The sequence below is a fragment of the Phoca vitulina genome, unplaced genomic scaffold, assembly GCF_004348235.1.
Source record: "Phoca vitulina isolate PV1807 unplaced genomic scaffold, GSC_HSeal_1.0 scaffold9, whole genome shotgun sequence".
NCBI lineage: Eukaryota > Metazoa > Chordata > Mammalia > Carnivora > Phocidae > Phoca > Phoca vitulina.
In genome coordinates, this window is record NW_022589712.1 from 15,205,839 (window position 1) to 15,225,012 (window position 19,174).

At 40.0% G+C, this 19,174-nt stretch overlaps 1 protein-coding gene across 1 annotated transcript in view; it reads right to left on the reverse strand.

The window, feature by feature from the left end:
* Positions 1 to 19,174, reverse strand: part of CCDC170 (coiled-coil domain containing 170) — a 95,779-nt gene that overhangs the window by 23,590 nt on the left and 53,015 nt on the right. Inside the window, exons 7-8 of the mRNA XM_032407649.1 lie at positions 10,195 to 10,512; positions 1,989 to 2,189 (exon numbers count right to left, since the gene is read on the reverse strand). Coding sequence (XP_032263540.1) covers positions 1,989 to 2,189; positions 10,195 to 10,512 — 519 coding nt within the window. The remainder of the gene's footprint in view (positions 1 to 1,988; positions 2,190 to 10,194; positions 10,513 to 19,174) is intronic.

Below are 19,174 nucleotides of genomic sequence, written 5' to 3' on the forward strand. Positions count from 1 at the left end.
ATTTGGAATATGTTTAGTGCAAGGCACACGTGGGACATCCAGGTGGACAGTCCAGCAGTCAGACTTCTTCCAATGTAACATATTGTATTCAGGTGCAACATGTCCTTTCAAACTTAAAATTTCAACAAACACACCTTTTTCAGATACCCTTCACCCTCCCCAATATCTCCAATCTACCCCTTCATTCATAAAACCACTACTTGGTCCAAATATTTATTAGCTTCCATTCTGCACTATTCTAAGAATCCCTCAGCTGGGCTCTCTGCCTTTAAGTCTCTAGGTCCTCAGAGCCAGTCTGCTTTCAGAGACTCAAAACCCTTTCTTTCTTTTACTTTCTTTTACTCAGAAACCTTCTACGGTGTCCTGTTACCCATAGGATAAAGCCTTGGGAAATTAGCCTTCTCTATGCCAATTATTCCTACATGCTTCTAGAGCCTCCTCATGCCTCTGGCCTCACCATGCACCATGTTCAGTCTCCCCGTGCCCCACTGGTCTCCTGAGCAGCCTGGCACACCTCCATTCCCTCCTCCTTCCTGCTGTTCCCTGTACCCTGAATCCCTTCCCCACCTCTTCTGCCTGACAAATTCCTACTCATTATTTAAAGCCTCTCATGAATGCCACCTCCTATGTGAAAAGGGCTCATTTCCTCACACACAGAAATAGGAACTTTACCCAAGTTCCTGTTGAATTTTATACCTATCTCCATTAATTAATTATTGTGTCCTCATTTACCTGTCCCATCCACTTAGACTAGGATTTCCCACAGACCCCTTACGCATCTTTGCCTAGCCAACCCTCAATGCAGGCAAGATGTTTCCTCGGCTTTTTTAAGTACAGAAAAATGAGCATGAATGAGTCTCCAGGGTACGGACTTTTTAACCTAAGCGTGTTTTTCATGCCAAATTCCAATCCCATTTGTCTTTTTCTTCCCATGCAGACTCCTGGGACCCACAAACATGTACCTTCCCATTCCATCCAATAAAACCTCTCTTTGGTCCTCCTGCTACATGTCTCTTTTTCCCTGCTCACCAGATTTCGTAAGAATCTATTTCTACATCTCTAGCCTTCCCTTCTCACTCACCCCTCAACCCAGTGCAAACTGGTCTCTGTTCACCACTCTACTAGAAGGGGGGCCCCTCGTCTTCTCACTCCACTCTCCTCGCCCATGGGGCTAGCGCCATTAGCATTTCTGAGTCTGTCCCTACTGTAACTTCAGCTTCACGGGGACATCACGTCCTCTTTCTAAAACATCGCGACGCTCAAAGTCACTTATTAGGCTCCATATTCTACAAAGCAGAGAATAAAGAATCTTCCTAATCCAAATAAATCTAGTCTTCTCTCTTGCCACAACCCCATCAGGGGTGCAGTGTTGCAGCCAAATGGGAACAATTGCTCTGCACTCTGACCTAACGACGCACCTACAAGCTTTCATGCCCTCGCTCAACCTGTTGGCCCTACAGGATCTGCTCGCCTTCTCCACTAAAATCCGACTTCTCCTCCAAGGATGAATGGCATTATTCTCTCCCCTGTAAAAATCCTCCCCTTATCCAGAAGTTATCATTCCCTTCACTGAATTCCTACAGCATTTCATCAATCAATCCATCTCTTACAACACATACAGCTTCACCATCATAGCAAATTACTAGAATGTCGGCCTCCTCTACTGAATGATGAGCCTTTTATGATCAAGAGCCTTTTATGATCAAGACTTTTATGAGATTTTATAATCAAGACCTGTGTGTTATTCATACCTTAGCCCTCAAACCATCAGGGTCTCATGTATGATGAGTTTAACTGGATTAATTTGACTCAAGAAAGCCCCCAAGAATGGGAAGATCCCCCCAAACAGTATCTGTTGTTCCTTGACATTTCCTCATTCCTCAGACGTAACCATTCTACTGAAATACTATAAAATTCGGAATATTTTCAGGTAAAATTTTACACTGCAACAGATGTTTCTACCCATGGATATACCGTCAGGTTATTACTTTTTGTTTCTCAAAATTCAAGTGATCTCGCAAAACATCTCCAGAAACCAGCTCTCCCTCCAGCTGTGTCAGCTGACCCTGAAGAGTCTCCAACTTGTTTTCTGCTTTCTGGGCTCTCTGTAGAGCTTTCTGGTGAAACCCAGATTCATTTCCCAACTGTTCCACAAGCTCAGATATTCGGGCTTCAAGCTGGGAAACCATCTGGAAACAAAGAAACAGACAAGGATAAGCCTTGTTTTCAATGCAACAAAGTGTTAAAATCTAGTGCTCAGCCCAAGCAACATAACTATTTATAACACCAACTTCCAGATTCTTTGTAAAAATTAAATTAAAAAACAGGTAATTTGGGGGCACCTGAGTGGCTCAGCCGTTAAGCATCTGCCTTCGGCTCAGGTCATGGTCCCAGGGTCCTGGGATCGAGCCCCGCATTGGGCTCCCTGCTCCGTGGGAGGCCTGCTTCTCCCTCTCCCACTCCCCCTGCTTGTGTTCCCTCTCTCGCTGTGTCTCTCTCTGTCAAATAAATAAATAAAATCTTTAAAAAAAACAAACAAACAGGTAATTTGATAGCTGTCTTTGCCTCTCCTTGAAATAAATATGCATTCATTATCTAATAAAATATTTCTATTGGTATTTTTAATTTTTATATAATTCCTTAAACAGGTTACTTGAGAAATTTTATGGATCATATTGACTTACCCCTAAAACTGCCATTCATTTAGGACTTTCAAAGCTTAAAGCTTGAAAAAAAAAAGTTCAGACAGAAAGTGCTTTTAAACCTATGTAAGTGTCATTCTCCAGAGAAACTCTTCAACCAGATATAGTGGATTAAAGATTATACAGTGAGCTAGTTTTGATAGTAAATTTATCAGGAATTCAAGTGCATAAAGATAATTTTTCAAGCTTTTTTTAAATTTTCCATTGAATATTGGTTACTCATGCACCAAACTCCGGTGATGCTGTTTCCGTGCTGTGTACTTAAGTAGTGATGTTATCATTTTAGCATTTGAGAGGTCAAATTTAACACAGCAACCCTACGTACAAGAAGGCAGGAGAATCTGATTGCTACCTCTCTCCTACAAAATGAAATCACAGTTTTTCCATTAAAGGCGCCACTTCCCTCCACACAACCCTCACTTGCCCAATGCTTCCATCCCTTCCTGAAGTTTCTCTTTGTCCTGATATTCCTTTAACCAAGAACATTAGTTTACCAAACACCTCAGGTATGCTCTGAGAATAATCAAATTGATTCTACCAAATCCAGTTTTCATGAAACATTGAATTCTATAAAAACACCAAGTTTGGGGTGATAAATTTGTTTTGTTTTGATGGTTTGTTTCAGAAGAGGAAAAGAAAAAAATAGATATTTACATAATACTCAGTACCATTCTTGCAAAATTGAAATAATTTGGGGCATCTGGGGGGTTCAGTCAGTTAAGCATCTGCCTTCGGCTCAGGTCCTGATCTCAGGGTCCTGGAATCAAGCCCCATGTCAGGCTCCCTGCTTAGAGGGGAGTCTGCTTATCCCTCCCCCTCTGCCCCTCCCCCCTGCTTGTGTACTCTCTCTCTCTCTCAAATAAATAAAATAAAATCTTTAAAAATATTTTTTTTTAATTGAAATAACTTGATGGTTTCAGGTTTACAATTTCAGTTAAAAAAAAATTCTGCTTATCTATCTATAACCATTTTGTTTTGTTTTTTAAATAGGCTCCACGCCCAATGTGGGGCTCAAACTCATGACCCTGAGATCAAGGGCTGCATGCTCTACCAACTAAGCCAGCCAGGATCTCCTATCAATAACCATTTTTAAAAGCAAGAAGACACTCAAGCCATCCTCAAATATTTTGAAAGGCTATTATATGGAAGAATAATAAGGTTTGTTCTGAGCCCTCAGAGCTTAAGGACCAACAGATATAAATCAGAGAAATAATTCCACTTCAGTATAAGGAAGAATTTCTCCTGGTCCCCATAATTACAAAGTAATACATGCCCACTATAAAAAATTCATTAAGGATTTTAAAAAGTATAAATAAGAAAAAGAAATAATCCCCACCCAGAGAGAACAACTATTAATGTTTTCAAATAGGGTACCTGGGTTGCTCAATCAGTTAAGTGTCCGACTCTTGATTTCAGCTCAGGTCATGATCTCAGGGTTGTGAGATCGAGCCTCACATTGGGTTCCATGCTGGGCATGGAGTCTGCTTAAGATTCTCTCTCTCTCTCTCTTTCCCGCCTGCTCTATATTTAAATCTATTTTTATGCACTGTTAAAACAGAGTTGAGATACTATATTTGCAATTTTATGTCTTTGTGTTTACCTGATATTTTAAGCATCTTCCCAGGTCTGGCAGTGGATTCCTAGTCACTGGAGATGGTAAGAAATTGGCCAACCATGTGTTAACAGTGTTATGGAGTGGACTGAAGGGCTACAATCAGGAATGTTACACTATCGAATCTCTAAATGCTCTAATCCTGTGCTTCCATGGCTCTCAAGGTCCCAGGTCTGTAATTCAATTAATTCTATACTGCTATGGGTACTTGAAATCAAGTATTTGATGGCAAGCTGCTTAGCACCACATCAAAGGAATTATATTCTCCAAGGGAATTTCAAATTTAATTACAGAGTATGAGCCTCCGAGAACCTCAGGTTGTTTTTTCCTACCATCAGCACTTAACTGATAATAGGTGTGATCTTAATGCAAGAGTCTTGGTACAATACACAAAGTAACTTACAGAACAACAGCCATCAAACAACACCCCAAGATACTGCCTTGGGGGAGGGGGATGCCGTTTACAGATATTACATTATCTGTATGTATTTCCCCGAAGAAAGCAATGCCTGCCATAGAGATTGATCAGTAAAGACTCCATTTTGAAGATGACCCCTCAGGCACCTACAGGAAGTTAAACTAAGGTAGTGTTAATGACCCTGAAGAAAGAAGAGGACATCTTGATGGAGACCAGACTGTGGCACGGGGTCTTTGGAGTCAGATAGTCCTGGTCTCGAGTGCCCACTCTACTCCTCACCAGCATGTGAACTGAAGCAAGTACTTAACCTCTCTGAAACTCAGCGTCTTTGCTTTGACGATCAGATGATAACTTAGATAATGTGAGTAGCACAGTATTGCACACCCAACTGAAGTTCAACGCACTGCATTCATTCTGATCATCAGTATTACTACCCCAGTATGTTGGTTGAGTTGGTCCTATGCTTTTGTCATAAAGAGTTAAAGGGGCCCTGCAGGAATTGTCCTTTGTCATGTTTCTCAAACCACTGGCAGCCCATAGAACCTGTTTTTCAACTGAAAACCTTTCTGGGAAGCACAAATACGGGACAATGTGCTAAATCAAAGGTGAAAGGATTCCTCCTGGATCCTCACCCTGAGTGGACCCAAGAGGGTTCCACGGAACTTGAAGACTCAGCATAGTATAACTTTTTTTTTTAAGATTTTATTTATTTATCTGACAAAGAAAGACAGCGAGAGAGGGAACACAAGCAGGGGGAGTGGGAGAGGGAGAAGCAGGTTTCCCGCCAAGCAGGGAGCCCGATGCGGGGCTCGATCCCAGGACCCTGGGATCATGACCTGAGCCGAAGGCAGACGCTTAACGACTGAGCCACCCAGGCGCCCCAGCATAGTATAACTTTTAAAACCACCAGTATGGAGATGGCTGAACCATGCAGAATCTACAAACTGCCCTGCCAAAAATCCTTGTGTCCAGAGAGGAGCAAACAGCTGAGAAGCTCTCCACATTCTAGGCGACAAAGAACTGAGCTTAGTTAGGTCTCGGTACATGTGATAGCACCATTTTTTTCTCAGAGCTAAATGTACATAGATTTATTCAAATAAATTAACATCCCAATCTGACTCGGTTCTTGGGAACATAAATGGGTGCCTGGGTGAATATACGTGTCTTGCCAAAACTGTAAAGATGGGTTGTATTTTTAACACCAAGAACTCCAAAGAATCAGTAAGCTTTTCTTTCTTTATTTTTTTTCTTCTTTTTCTTAGTATTATCTGTTAATATATCCCTGATATTCCGTGGGACAAAATGTGCCAGGGATTTCAACACTAGCGATGTAGGGAATGGCGGGGGGGGGGGGGGGGGGGGGGGGGGGGGTTGGATTATAGTAAAGAAAACATACCTCATAAAATAAAAAAGGCACGGAAGTAAATTATTCTTCAACAACAAGCAGCCTGTTTTTTGGAAGTGAAGTCATAATGCCCTAAAAGAATTAATTCACTTGCCAAGGACAAGTAGTTGTTGATTTCACCAGAGAGGCACTTTTGCCCTAAGATTAAACCAAATGGAAGCACAAGAGTTCTAAACTGAGGAAGAGCCACTTGGGTTACTTAAGGACCAGTGCCTTTTGGACATAAAACTCTTTTCTCCTTATTCAAGCTATAACTTTTACTGAGGAAATATATAAACTATGTTGTCAGAAACCAGCAATAAAATATCAATCAAATTTTCTTTCCTTCTTATCAGATTGTTTGGGCAACCTTATTGACTGGCTGTCCCCACTCCCTCCACCTTTGTGCATGTCCACTTTTGCTACAGGTTAAATTGGGTCCTCCAACAAAGAGGTATGTTCAAGTCCCCCAGTACCTCAGAATGTGCCCTTATTTGGAAATAGAGTCTTTACAGACCTGGGTCCTAATGCAATACGACTGGTGTCCTTACAAAAAAAGGAAAAATTGGGACACAGAGACACACACAAATAGAGGGAAAATAATGTGAAGATACAGAGAGAATTCCATCCATAAGCCAAGGACTACCTGAGGCTACCAGAAGCTAGGCGAAAAACCCGAAACGGATTCTCCCTCACAGCCTCGGAAGGAACAAATCCACCATGATTTTAGACTTCTAGCCTCCAGAATTAGGAGACAACACACCTCTATTGTTTAAGCCACCAAGTTAGTGGTACTTTGTTATGGTCATCCTAGGATATTACTATACTGTGATGCTGGAAGAACCAAAATCTCTACCTTTTCACTCTCGCAGACGGCCCTGTCGCCAGGAGTGGCCATATGACATAATTTGGGGCAATGAAATGTAGTGGGAGTCTGCCAAAGCTTCTAGGTAAATGTTTGATTTAGTGTATTGGAGGATTAAGAAGAGAGCAGAATGATTAGATCAGATGAGGGAGCAGGGGGGTGTGTGGAGCTCATCTCAGGTCCTTTAGGGCATCAGGCTGGATCCCCACGGCTCCCAGAGAGCCACGGAACCAAGAAACACTCCAGCAGAGGAAATAAAGCCTTATGTGTGCCTAAAGAAGAACAAAAGAGCTGTCTAGATAAACATTTCTGAGCTTGTATGAATTGTCTTTAACTTAAGAAATGACATAGAAATCAATCACAATCATGTCCTCCCTGTACATAATCATTTCTCATCCAGATGATTAGCAGTTAGGAAACATCTAAAAGCAAGAGAAAAATGTTTGCCTTGAAATTCCACACTAAAATCTGAAAATGTCGCAACTTTCTGTCATTGTGCAAGACATCATTATTTCAAAAACACCTGTTACAAGGGTACTGAAATTTCAAGGCTAAATAACATCTACACTCATTTAGAATTCCTAGGAACCCAACAGTAGGGCATTCCTCTAGGAGAGCGGTTTCCAACTGGCGATAATCTTACCCTCCAGGGACATTTGTCTGGCGGCATCTTTGGATGTTACAAATTGAGGGGAAATGGTGCAATTGGTACCTAGTGGGCAGAAGCCAGAGATGCCGCTCTATACCCTACAGTGTACAGAAGAGGCCCACGACAAAGGATTATCCAGCCTGAAATGTCAATAGTGCCAAGCCTGAGAAACCCTACTCCAAGATCTGGTAACGCTTTTAAAAAGAGAATTTGGTTTTGCTACAAGCAGAAAAGCAAGGAACAAGCAGAAATGACTTACTGAAAAAGTGTGGGTGGTGTCCTGAATTCTACAGAGGATTGCAAACACAGGAGAGTCAAAATGAACAGCAACAAGGTAAACAAGAAAAGCAAGGTTCAGAAAGTAGGAGTCGACCTGAAATGGCGAATTTGCCAGGCCCCACCTAAACCCACCCTTGGGCCTCCCCGGGGGTATTACTCAACCGCTGAGTGTGTGTTTAACCAAGGTAACTGTCCAGGGGTGCACAGCCTCCTCAACAAACAGGTTCATCAATTTGTAAATCTCCCAATTTTCAGAAACATTTCTAAGACAATATATGAAATCCATTTTCTCCTAATTTTACTTGAAGATGAGTCACACAAGACCCCAGCTATATGCTTGATTTCAGGCTCTTAAATAGTGAGAACAGCTATTGAAAAAAATTACAGGGTAGAAGAGGCAGACAAAGGCACTAAAAAGACTCTGAATCATTCCAATTTTTATGGGGGGTTGGGGAGAGGAATAGCCAGCTTAACCAATTTACATCATTTTGCTTTAGAAAATAAACATATACATCATGCTGACAATTTTATGCCATGTTTCACATGCTGAATTAAAAGAATTTGAGGAAAACATTTGGGAAAACAGAAGAGGGAAGCAATAAAACAAAATGGTAAAGAACCATTAGCTATTGAAGTACAATGAAGTACCTGCTAGTCAAGGTAAATAACTGACTGAAGTATTTCTCAGTCCTGGAAATAATTTTCTTCTCCAATCCAGTACCAACCACAAGAAAAACTGAGTTACTCTCAGAGACCTGCACATGTCACAGGATGACCATTTTATATCCACAAAAAGAATCCTACACTTGGACAAAAGGGTCACTTGGGTTGCTCCTAAGAACACACATAAATTCTGGAGAATTTTTTTTAAGATTTATTTATTTATTTGAGAGAGAGAAAGAATGAACGAGAGCGGGGAGGGGGGCAGAGGAAGAGGGAGAGAGAACCTCAAGCAGACTCCATGCTGAGTAGGGAGCCCCACTCAGGCCTTGATCTCACAACCCTGAGATCACGACCTGAGCTGAAACCAAGAGCCAGATGCTTAACCAACTGCGCCACCCAGGCACCCCGAATTTTGGAGAACTTTTAAAGGGAATTGAAAATGTTTGATCATCAAAGGAAATTGTCAAATTCAATCGTGAACTCTGAGTTAGTGATTTCTCTGGGTATATTAGAAACATCAAAAGAGGGAAAAATACAATTTCTCCCTCAGACCAGCATGAACTCATGCAAATGGAATTATACCTAGAATTTGGATACTGTTCACTTTAAAACCTCATTAATAAGGACTTCAATAATTTGGATTTGATGGTAATTTAAACAGAGTCAGGCTGACGTCGACACAGCTAAGCAAAGCTATGTAGTAAAGGAGAATTATTAATAGTAGAAACAAGATAACAAAATTCAACAATCTTCAATCTTATATGTGAATTAAAACATCTTTCTCCATGTGTTAAATAAGTCCCTTAAAAGACTGTTCAGGCACCATTATGAAGAGGAGGACAGAGAAGAAGAGAAGCAGGGACAGCAAGAGTCAATATTTATCATCATTATTGGCCAGGTAGTGTGTTAAGGACTTCATAACCATTATTTTTCATTTAATGCTTTCAGCAAACAATAACCTTATGAAGCAGATACTCTTCCAGGTCTAGGAAACCTTGTCTGCAATTCCAAAACCCAAAAGCATCTGAAAACTGACGGCTTCTCCCATCACTCACTTGCTGATAAAGCTTGACCTGACGGGATCTGGCAGGAAACCCTACCCCAAAGTGCCACGAAGCTTATGGTCCTGGTGCATTCCGCGTGATGGAGCTGCCACGGGCTTTGCTGCAGAACGATGAATGTGGTTGATTATGGGGTGCTGCCCCAGACCCCACTGAGGAGGAATGTGTAAGAGCGTTCTCTCCATTACCATTCTGTGTTACTATTTTACCTTCCAAATCCTGAAAAATTCTGAATTCAAAAATACACCAGCCCCCGGCGGGTTCAGATGAGGGGTGTGGCCCCAGAGCCTTCCCTGTCCAGTGGATGAGAAAACACAATCTCAGAGGCTGTCATCTTAGGATCCTGCCCACGTCACACCTGGAGTGAGCGAGTGTGCAGTAGAGACAGGATTGAGCACACATAGCTCTGACTCCAGAACCCACATCGTAGTCAGCTGTCACTTAAGTGACTCTCCAGGCTCCCAAAGTATGCTATATAATTGAAAGTAATAAAAGCCACATTTAAATGATCCAGCAAATTACTGTCCTCAAGAATCTTACAAGCGGCCACTTCCCACTCACCCTTTTCCTGCTCTCTTCCTGGCTGGTCATTTCTCGGATCCTTTCCACAATGGCATCCTCCGTGGGCCCCGTCGTGTCCCCGCTGCCTCTAAGCAGAGCGGCGACTTCCTCCCTAAATGAGGAGTACTGGGTTCGCGAGGCTGCAGCCGCATCCAGACTGGCCTCCAGACTCTTCTCCAACTCACAAGATCTTTTCTTCAAGAGGCTCAGCTCCTGCTTCGAAGCATCCCAGACCCGCTGGCCAGCAAGCAGCCTTTCTTGGAGGATCCTGACTTCCCTTTCAAGAACTTCTTTGGTCTCTACAGCACGGAGCAAGTCCTGAAACAATTACAGACAGTGAAGACAGGAACCTTAGCAGCCACTGAGGGACATCTGCGTTTGCTTTTTATTTACCTTGCTTACAGACTTCATGGAGTGAGGATTAATTCTTTACATTCCCTGTTTAACTGTAAGCTCCCCACCATCTTTTCCTAAAGTTATTGAATTGTAAAGGCAATGTCAGCTAACTGTAGGGGTCTAAGAAAGAGAAGGGATGTAAAGCCAGAGCTAGGAAAAGAAGGACACTGACCTATAAGCCATTTCTGTGTGGACCTTGAGAAAGAGTTAATAAAAACAAATTGCTGGCTAGCATGCTGGTAAGAGGCAATCCATAGATAGAAAATGTTTACAGAATTATCTGCTCTAAAGCTTGACATACATGGAAATTGATTCTGATTAAACAGTAAACTTTCAGAGTCCTACCTACTAAAAGTGTCCTATGCACTAAAAATTGTCTGAACAAAGATGCCTCCTTAATACTATTCTAAATAGAGTAGCGTTTTCATAAAAACATCACTGCATAAAGGGAAATCAGATCTTTCTTTCAACATTCATTTACTGTGTATCTCCTTGTCTCATAAAATGGATAGAACCTGAAGAAGAGAGACAGAAATATCCAGCCATTCGGTGGGTGGGAGATTTAAAGGAGAGGGAAATAAAGTACCACACTAAGAATAATAATTTGAAAGGATATAACGTGTATTGTTAGGTCCACAAAAATAAATGAAGGGCATAAGGGAGGCTACCTGTGCACCTACTTCTATTTACTATAATCTAGAAGGGTCCAAAGAGGCATAAAAGGGGCATCTTTAAAAGTGATTTAAAAAAAGCAACTTGTTGACAGGGATTTCTAAAATACCCGAGTTCACATTAAATAAGAATAAGCAACTTGTTGACCAGCACTGCTACAGTACTGCAGCCTAGGTAAGTGGCAAAAAAATAAAGAAATAAAATTTGTTATTTATAACAAATAGTATGTTAGGGTCGAAAGCAACAAAAAAGAAACACTATCTTTGAATAGCAGATTCCATGTCTAAAGAGGCCAGTAACATTTCAGGCTGTCAGTTAAAATGCACTCATCCCTTTTGCACCAGAACTGAACTTCAGAAGGAATTTATCTCCACCAACAGCTTGGAGACAAGAAAGATGTTCCTTGAAATGCTACTTCTTTTCTTTTCTTTTTAACCGATTAAATCTTTATTTTTGCAATTTCCTGTTCTTAGCAAGTAGAGAGAAAGACAAATACCCTGGGTGAGAGACAGGAAGACACTAAGACAAATGATTTTATGCCTGTGCAGCTTCTCTCAAGTACACCAAGATAATCATCTGCAAAGTTTTTTTTTAAACCCTTATTTTAAAAGATGCACCCCCAATTTAGGCTTGCAAAAAACAGGTTATCATTGGTTATCACATAAGCCTGCTTTTCAAAAAAATTTTTTATTAACATATAATGTATTATTTGTTTCAGGGGTATAGGTCTGTGATTCATCAGTCTTACACAGAGATTAAGAGTCTCTTATGGTTTGTCTCCCTCTCTGGTTTCATCTTGTTTCATTTTTCCCTCTCTTCTATGATCCTCTGTCTTGTTTCTCAAATCTTCATATCAGTGAGATCATATGATACTTGTCTTTCTCTGATTGACTTATTTCACTTGCATAATACCCTCTAGTTTCATCCACGTTGTTGCAAATGGCAAGGTTTCATTTTTTTTGATGGCTGCATAATATTCTAGTTTGTGTGTGTGTGTGTGTGTGTGTGTGTGTGTGTGTATGTATGTGTGTGTGTATATATCTATATATATATACCACAACTTCTTTATCCATTCATCTGTTGATGGACATCTTGGCTCTTTCCATAGTTTGGCTATTGTGGACATTGCTGCTATAAACATTGGGGTGCACATGCCCCTTCAGATCACTACATGTGTATCTTTGGGGTAAATACCCAGTAGTGCAATTGCTGGGTCTACTTCTTTACTTTTTTTAAAAAAGAGAATATCTTACTTTTTTTTCCTTCTGGTGATTTTTTTTTAAATCAAGGAAGTCCCTGGCATCAATTTGAAATAAAAAGTCATCGAGTGTGGGTAGGTCATTAAAGAAAACTGGCCTTTTCAGAAAAGTAATGGCTAAACTAATTGTGGAACCTATTTCGTGAAATGCTTTGCTTCTCAAGGTCCTAGCAACAGTTTCATTTCCCCCTTCCCTTTCGATACCGGTCCTCTTTGTGGAGAAGCCCCACTGCTGCTAATTAAATTATGGCTCTTAAGGTAGAGTCAAGGACACTTTATCACAAATACAGTATTTTAACACTTTACAGATCTCTTTTCAGATAGTAATACAATAGCTACTCAATTCAGGTAACCAGTATCAGCACTGGTGATAATAAATTAGGCCCCTACTTTACTTAGAAATGACCATCTAACATGCAATTAGAAAACTGAAGGTCCCAAATTCAATGATGTAGAGATGAAAATTAATTCTAATCCCCTCCAAGCCCTAAAACCCTCTAGAATATTCTATGTTAACTATCATATGGAAAGAAAACCCCTAATGCAAAAGAGAGGAGTTTCCATGACCCAGAGAGTGATATTTTTAACCACATACAAAAGGTCCTCAAAATACACAAAAAAAAATGTATCAGATGCTTGAGTACTATAGACTTACTGTCAGTTTGGAGTGTGCTAATCAACTGGCAGCTTACCCCAGGAGACCAATAAACCAGTTAAAATATTCAAGCTATGAGGAATTTGTTCCAACCCCAATATCAGACTATTGTCTCCCTGCCTTTGAGACAAGAGCCCAAACAGTCCTCAACAAATCCAAAGCACAAACCTTTATGACTGGTAAAAATCAGAAAACTGAATTTGTGGTCATAAAATACAGTGGCACGTGGCAGCAGGCCAGATTTCTTTTCTGGACCCGTTTCAGCCCAGTGAGCTCTATGGTGTTTCTCACATGAACTGCAGGCCTGGGGAGCCAGGGGCAAGGCCTTAGGGATGGCCCCTGCCTCAGCGCTCTGATTAAGTGCTTCAGGATTTAGGAGCACTGGGCTGATCTGCTATAAACAGAAGTCCTCAGACTACAAACGCAATTACCCACAGAGCTAGCAGAGAGAGCGCTGGAGTGGAGTCTGGTTGCATGGCTACCTCAAGGATCCACTCAAGTAATGTGGGCCCTGGGGACTGCTGTCAGACCACAGTGACACACAGAACAAGAAACAAGTAGCACCCTCTGAGCAGAATCAGGGCTGACCTCCACAAAGGAAATCACATTTGCAAAAGAGGACAGCTCCTAGAGAGACAGTGATAGGGATGACTTGTTTAACCAAATTTTTTAACTTTTCATTTGTCCTACCAATGCAAGAAATGAATAATGACCCCTTCACAACCACTTTTAACAAAAGCACTTGTAAATAATATGACTAAGGCATTCGATTTACCTTCCCAATTGTATGCATCTCTGTGTTAATTCCCAATTAAATGCATTATGTGATAAAACCATTCAAAGGTTTGTTTTTAAAATGCAATTGTTACCTATTTTAATGTTGCTAACTACCAAAAATACATGACTAATTATCATCCAGGTGGAGAACCTCTGGCTTGAGTTTAATTCATCCAACCTTAGAAAATTTTTGTAAAATGATGGGATGCCTGGGTGGCTCAGTCAGTTGGGCTTCCACCTTCGGCTCAGGTCATGATCCCAGCGTCCTGGGATTGAGTCCCACATCGGGCTCCCTGCTCGGCGGGAAGCCTGCTTCTCCCTCTCCCACTCCCCCTGCTTGTGTTCCCTCTCTCGCTGTCTCTCTCTCTGTTGAAAAATAAATAAAAATCTTTAAAAAAAAAATTTTGTAAAATGAAAAACCAGTTGATTTTTTTTACCTACTGCATTTAAAGTTAAGAAATAAACACAGAAATTCTCCCCAAATATGTGCTCTTATACATTGTTGGTGGGAGTGTAGATAGGTGTAATTCTGGTATAAACATCTAACAAAATAGAATATGCACATACCCTGTGGTCCTGCAATTCCAGTCCCAAGAATAGATCTTCAGGAAAGATTACTGAATATGGAAAATGACATATGTGCAAAGTTATTCCATTACAACTAGAGGGTCTTATGCTAAGCGAAATAAGTCAATCACAGAAAGACAATAATTCATATGATCTTACTGATATGTGGAATTTAAGACAAAACAGAGGATCATAGGGGAAGAAAGGAAAAGATAAAACAAGACGAAACCAGAGAGGGAGACAAACCATAAGAGACTCTTAATCATAGGAAACAAACTGAGGGTTGTTGGAGGGGAGGGGGGTGGAGGGATGGGGTAACTGGGTGATGTAATGAGCACTGGGTATTATATAAGACTGATGAATCACAGACCTGTACCTCTGAAACCAATAATACTCTATATGTTAATTAACTGAATTAAAATTTAAAAAAATTTTTTAAAGTTATTCCATTACAATACAGCAAAAGATCAGATACTACACAAATATTCACTGATATTTGTGACCAGTTAAACAAATATGAGACATCTATACCATAGAACATATATAGTTCCTAAAAAGAACTGAGGAAATTTTTTATGTACTGATATGGAAGACTCTCCAAGATACAGTCAGTGAAAAAAGTAAGGTGCCTAACCATGTGTCTAGTGCCATTGTACTTACATAAAAAGAGCATCTCTCTAGAAATAAGCACAAGCGACTGCCAGTTCTGATCATCTCTAGAGAAGGGATCTGTAGCTGGGGGGCTAGAAATGGAAGGAAGATATGACAGAGCAGAGACAACTATGAAAACATCCAGGAAATTCTGGTCCATTTAAAGTGCTGAGTCAATAGTGATAGGAACACACACACAGACATACACACCCCTTAGGCTGTCCCACTGACATCATCAACCTTGAAAAATAATAAAAATTCAGTGTAAGTTTGAAATTCTCATTATTGACAAACACAATACAAGCTGACAATGAATTTAGCTGCCCGTGAGGCCAGTGTGTTCTGGGCTTCACTATAGTACTACAAACGCTCTGCTCTGAACCGGTCAGATTGTGCCTGGAGGACCATGGACAGTTCCCAGCTGGAACTTTTAAGAGGGACATGTCAAAATGGAATGGGTTCAGCATCACATGCTAGCATTACACCCATAATAAAAACATTTATGTAATTGTGCTATTTAAAATGCTGTTTTAATTTATTTTGAATGCATAGAATGAATCTAAAGGCAAAGCATGGAAGACGTAATTATAGTTACAGAACAGAATGTAAATATTATAAACCTTGACAATGTAAATACAATAATAAAATAAAACTGGGAAGTAGAGAGAGGGAAGTAAAAAAGTAAAAGGCATTAAATTCCTCCACATTGTAGCAAAAAGTCTAAGAATACCATCTCACGTTGGTGAATCAAGAATAGAAATGTATTCCTTTAAAGTCTCAATGGTAACTCTCAGAAGCTAAAATAGGAATGCCCCAGTGAGACTAGAAGTGGAAGGAGAGAGGGCTTTAAATTTTATTTCAGAGTCTTATGAACAGTTTCATTTTTTATAATACGAGAAGATATGATTTTAGTGTTTATTTTCATTTTAATTCCTCACCCAGAGGCTAGAACTCTCCTAACCTCACAGATGATAAGAAAGAAGTTTCAAAGTTTGAGAGATGCAGACCGCTTAGCCAAAAGAAAAGACTTAGAAATCCATGATAAATGTCTTCAAATGCTTTAAAGTTAGCCATAAGAAAAAGATTTCAATTTATTCTATGAAGTTTCATGAAGACAGAACCATGATGAGGATGTAAATCATGGGGATTCTGATCCTGACTTGCTATAATGAAGAACTGTCAAACAATTAGAACTATGCAGAGAGGGCTGCCTGGGTGGTGCAGTCGGTTGAGCGGCCGACTCTTGATTTTGGCTCAGGTCATGATCTCATGGTTGTGGGATCAATCCCTGCATTTGGGCTCCACAGTCAGCACAGAGTCTGCCTGGGATTCTCTCTCCCTCTCCCTCTCCCTCTGCTCCTCCCACCTGTTCTCTGTCTCTCTCTCTCAAATAAATCTTTTTTAAAAAAAAAAACTATATAGAGAATATGGACCTCCTTGTTCAGCAGTGGGTTCCCTGTCTATGGAAGAGTTCAAGTGAAGGCTGGAAACTAGCTAGACAGTGACATTTTAAAGATGATTCTGATTTCACATAGAGGGTTACATGATCTAGATTCTAAAAGACCTTAAGGTCACTTCCAACATCATGATTCCAGGATTGTCAAGAGACCTTCAATTTCTTTGGTAATTTATCCTGTCTAATAAAGTCCTCACTTCCAGGAACTTATTTCCATATGCCTATACCCTTAAAATAAATTTGTTTCTTTGGATCCCTGGGTAAACATAAATAATTAGGAAAAGGAAATAAAAACACTGAGCATCAATTATGTGATGGGCATGTCCTGAGTATTTCGTGTATATTATGTCATCCAGTGCTAAGAATAATTTTAAGAGATGGATCCTTAAATTATTTTTCTATTTTACAGACAAGAAACTGAGGTTCCAAGAGGTAAGATCATATGCCTCAGATCACATAGCCAAATGATTCTGGAGCCCGGATAAAAACCTGAGAGCCTAGCCTCTTAACCACTCTACTCCCTGTGAACTGTCTCAGGCTGTTCTCTCTTCCATTCGCTACTTCATGGTAACAAACCAAACAAGCAGAAGGGACATCTTTCCAAACCAGACCTGCCTGACTCCAAAACCAATATTCTTTCTTAGCTTCGATTCTAGCTACCAGAATTAAAGGTAATGTGAACAGCATGAAGGAAAATAAGCTGTCTGAAATCCCATAAGTAAGTTTAGTTTCTGATCTGCTGATCTGAACTTGTATGGCCTATAGGAAATGCGTGTGTGGCTTGTTTTAGGGGAAGTGCCTACTCTTTTCAACACTGGATTATTTCAAAATAACTGAAAGAAAAAGTGCCAATCTTTGATAGTTGTTAAAACATACTTTAATATTAACTACTTAAGATTTTCAAATAATGTATTTTCCATATATATAATAAATCACCTGGATTTTCATTTGGGAAATTTTCATAAAGTAAAAGTCATAAAGTAAATAGAGCAATTAAGAAAATGAGAAAAGTTGAGTTTTGTAAAAACAGGACCCCAGCCTGCAAATACTACTACTTCCGCAGTCATTCTGGGCTTCACTAATAAAGTAAGTTTCCTACCGCAAAAACAGAGCTTTAGAAAGCATTATGAAGACTCTTCCTGAGGCCATTAATGTGTCAGTAAAACCACTTGACAGTATTTTTCGGTAGTCAATCTTTGGAGTCATAATCCTATGAATGAGCACTTTAAAAAGACCTCAAGTTTTTTATCGCCCATATTTTTTTTTTACAATTTTTATTATTTTGGCAGGAACTTCATCCCAAAATGAATGTGTTTCCAAGTCTGAACAACACTGCATTATTTACAAGTAAAGATACATATAAGAAATAAGTCCCGTTTTTTTTTAATGTGCTCTTATAACACATTTTCATTTCCTACTGCCTATCTTCAGAAATGCTTTCTTATAGGTAAATATTAAATTCTGCCTAATTTTCAAGGCTTGATACTTTAATAATTACTATTTGTTTTTGTTTTTTTTTTAAAGATTTTATATATTTATTTGAGAGAGAGAGAATGAGAGACAGAGAGCTGAGAGGGAGGAGGGTCAGAGGGAGAAGCAGACTCACTGCCGAGCAGGGAGCCCGATGCGGGACTCGATCCCGGGACTCCAGGATCATGACCTGAGCCGAAGGCAGTTGCTTAACCAACTGAGCCACCCAGGCGCCCAATAATTACTATTTGTAATCAAATTCAAATTATTCATTCACTGAGGAAATTTGCATAGCTACTTACTGTTCTTGTCCTACTGACTTGACAACAAATAACTTGGCATCAGACAGATATGTAGGATATAGCTGTGACCCTACACATGGAAAGGGATTACTGATGATAGCAAAATAATATAATGACCAGGGTTCAAATCCCAGCTTTGCCACTTACGAGCTATGTGAACTTGAGCAAAGTATACTTAGCACAATGACTGTGCTAATGGTAAGTGATTGATAAATGGTGACTATTATACTAATGATTGCTGACAGTATTAATGTAAAAAATCTGAGAGCCTAAAACTTCACTCAGAAGTCTCACTGGTGGGATGCCTGGGTGGCTCAGTTGGTTAAGCAACTGCCTTCGGCTCAGGTCATGATCCTGGAGTCCCAGGATCGAGTCCCACATCAGGCTCCCTGCTCAGCAGGGAGTCTGCTTCTCCCTCTGACCCTCCCCCCTCTCATGCTCTCTCTCTCTCATTCTCTCTCTCGAATAAATAAATAAAAATATTTAAAAAAAAAAAAGAAGTCTCACTGGCAGGTAAGCTATTAAAAGCGTAATTTTGAAATAATTTTATGTATATTGTAAGACAAAGCAAATGAGTAGACATTATGATTAAGATTCAAATGATACTAATATAAAACACAAAGATATTAGGAAAACTCTAAATACCACTTTTAATTTAAAAATACCAGTATTAGTTTATGACTAAAAATGTATTTCTAGCTCTGTCCACCTAAAGAAATGACAGCCCAATGGCGATGAGCACACCGAGAGCCTCAATCTTGGTTTTAAGCACCATT